Source organism: Bison bison, unplaced genomic scaffold (assembly GCF_000754665.1).
Source record: "Bison bison bison isolate TAMUID 2011002044 unplaced genomic scaffold, Bison_UMD1.0 scf7180017864144, whole genome shotgun sequence".
Taxonomy (NCBI): Eukaryota; Metazoa; Chordata; class Mammalia; order Artiodactyla; family Bovidae; genus Bison; species Bison bison.
This window is the reverse complement of record NW_011494716.1, coordinates 588,356-588,918: the sequence shown is the minus strand read 5'-3', so window position 1 is coordinate 588,918 and position 563 is coordinate 588,356. Positions and strand designations below refer to the sequence as shown.

At 60.9% G+C, this 563-nt stretch overlaps 1 protein-coding gene across 1 annotated transcript in view; it reads right to left on the bottom strand.

The window, feature by feature from the left end:
- The window catches only part of KREMEN2 (kringle containing transmembrane protein 2), a 4,393-nt gene that overhangs the window by 2,646 nt on the left and 1,184 nt on the right, over window positions 1-563 (bottom strand). The window contains exons 3-4 of the mRNA XM_010840476.1: window positions 368-459; window positions 145-269 (exon numbers count right to left, since the gene is read on the bottom strand). Of these exons, the coding sequence (XP_010838778.1) occupies window positions 145-269; window positions 368-459 (217 nt within the window). The remainder of the gene's footprint in view (window positions 1-144; window positions 270-367; window positions 460-563) is intronic.

Below are 563 nucleotides of genomic sequence, written 5' to 3'. Positions count from 1 at the left end.
GTGGGAGCCAGAGATCGGGGTTGGAAGTGGGAATCAGGGCTGGAGGTTTGGAAATTGGCATCAAGGTTTGGCCTCAGAGTCGGATGTTGATTTGGGTGCTGAGGTCAAGGTCAGGGGTCACTGGTCTGGGCAGGTGGGCAGTACCTGGTAGCCCTTCATGCGGCAGAAGCGAAGGCACACCTGGACGGTGAGCTTTGTCGAGGTGCCACTGGGGCCGCTGAGGGCCGGAGGTGCCCCAGAGTCCACGAAGCAGCCCAGGTACCCAGGCACTGAGGGGGCAGCAGGGTCAGGCTCAGTGTGGGGCCTGCAAAAGCGAACTCCACCCCGGCAGCCCAGCCGCCCCCGTCGTCAAGCCCGGCCAGCTCACTGTGACACGTGGGGATATCGCAGTAGCGCCAGTAAATGCCCTCCTCTGTCTCAGCCACGTAGCACCATGGTTGCACGTCACCGTCTGGGTTACTGCAGGCCCGGGAGAAATCTTTGGGATACTGTCGTCCCAAGAACCATGAATTCCAGGCCCTGACCCACGGCTTATTCGCAGAATGCCACTGTGTGTGTTAGAG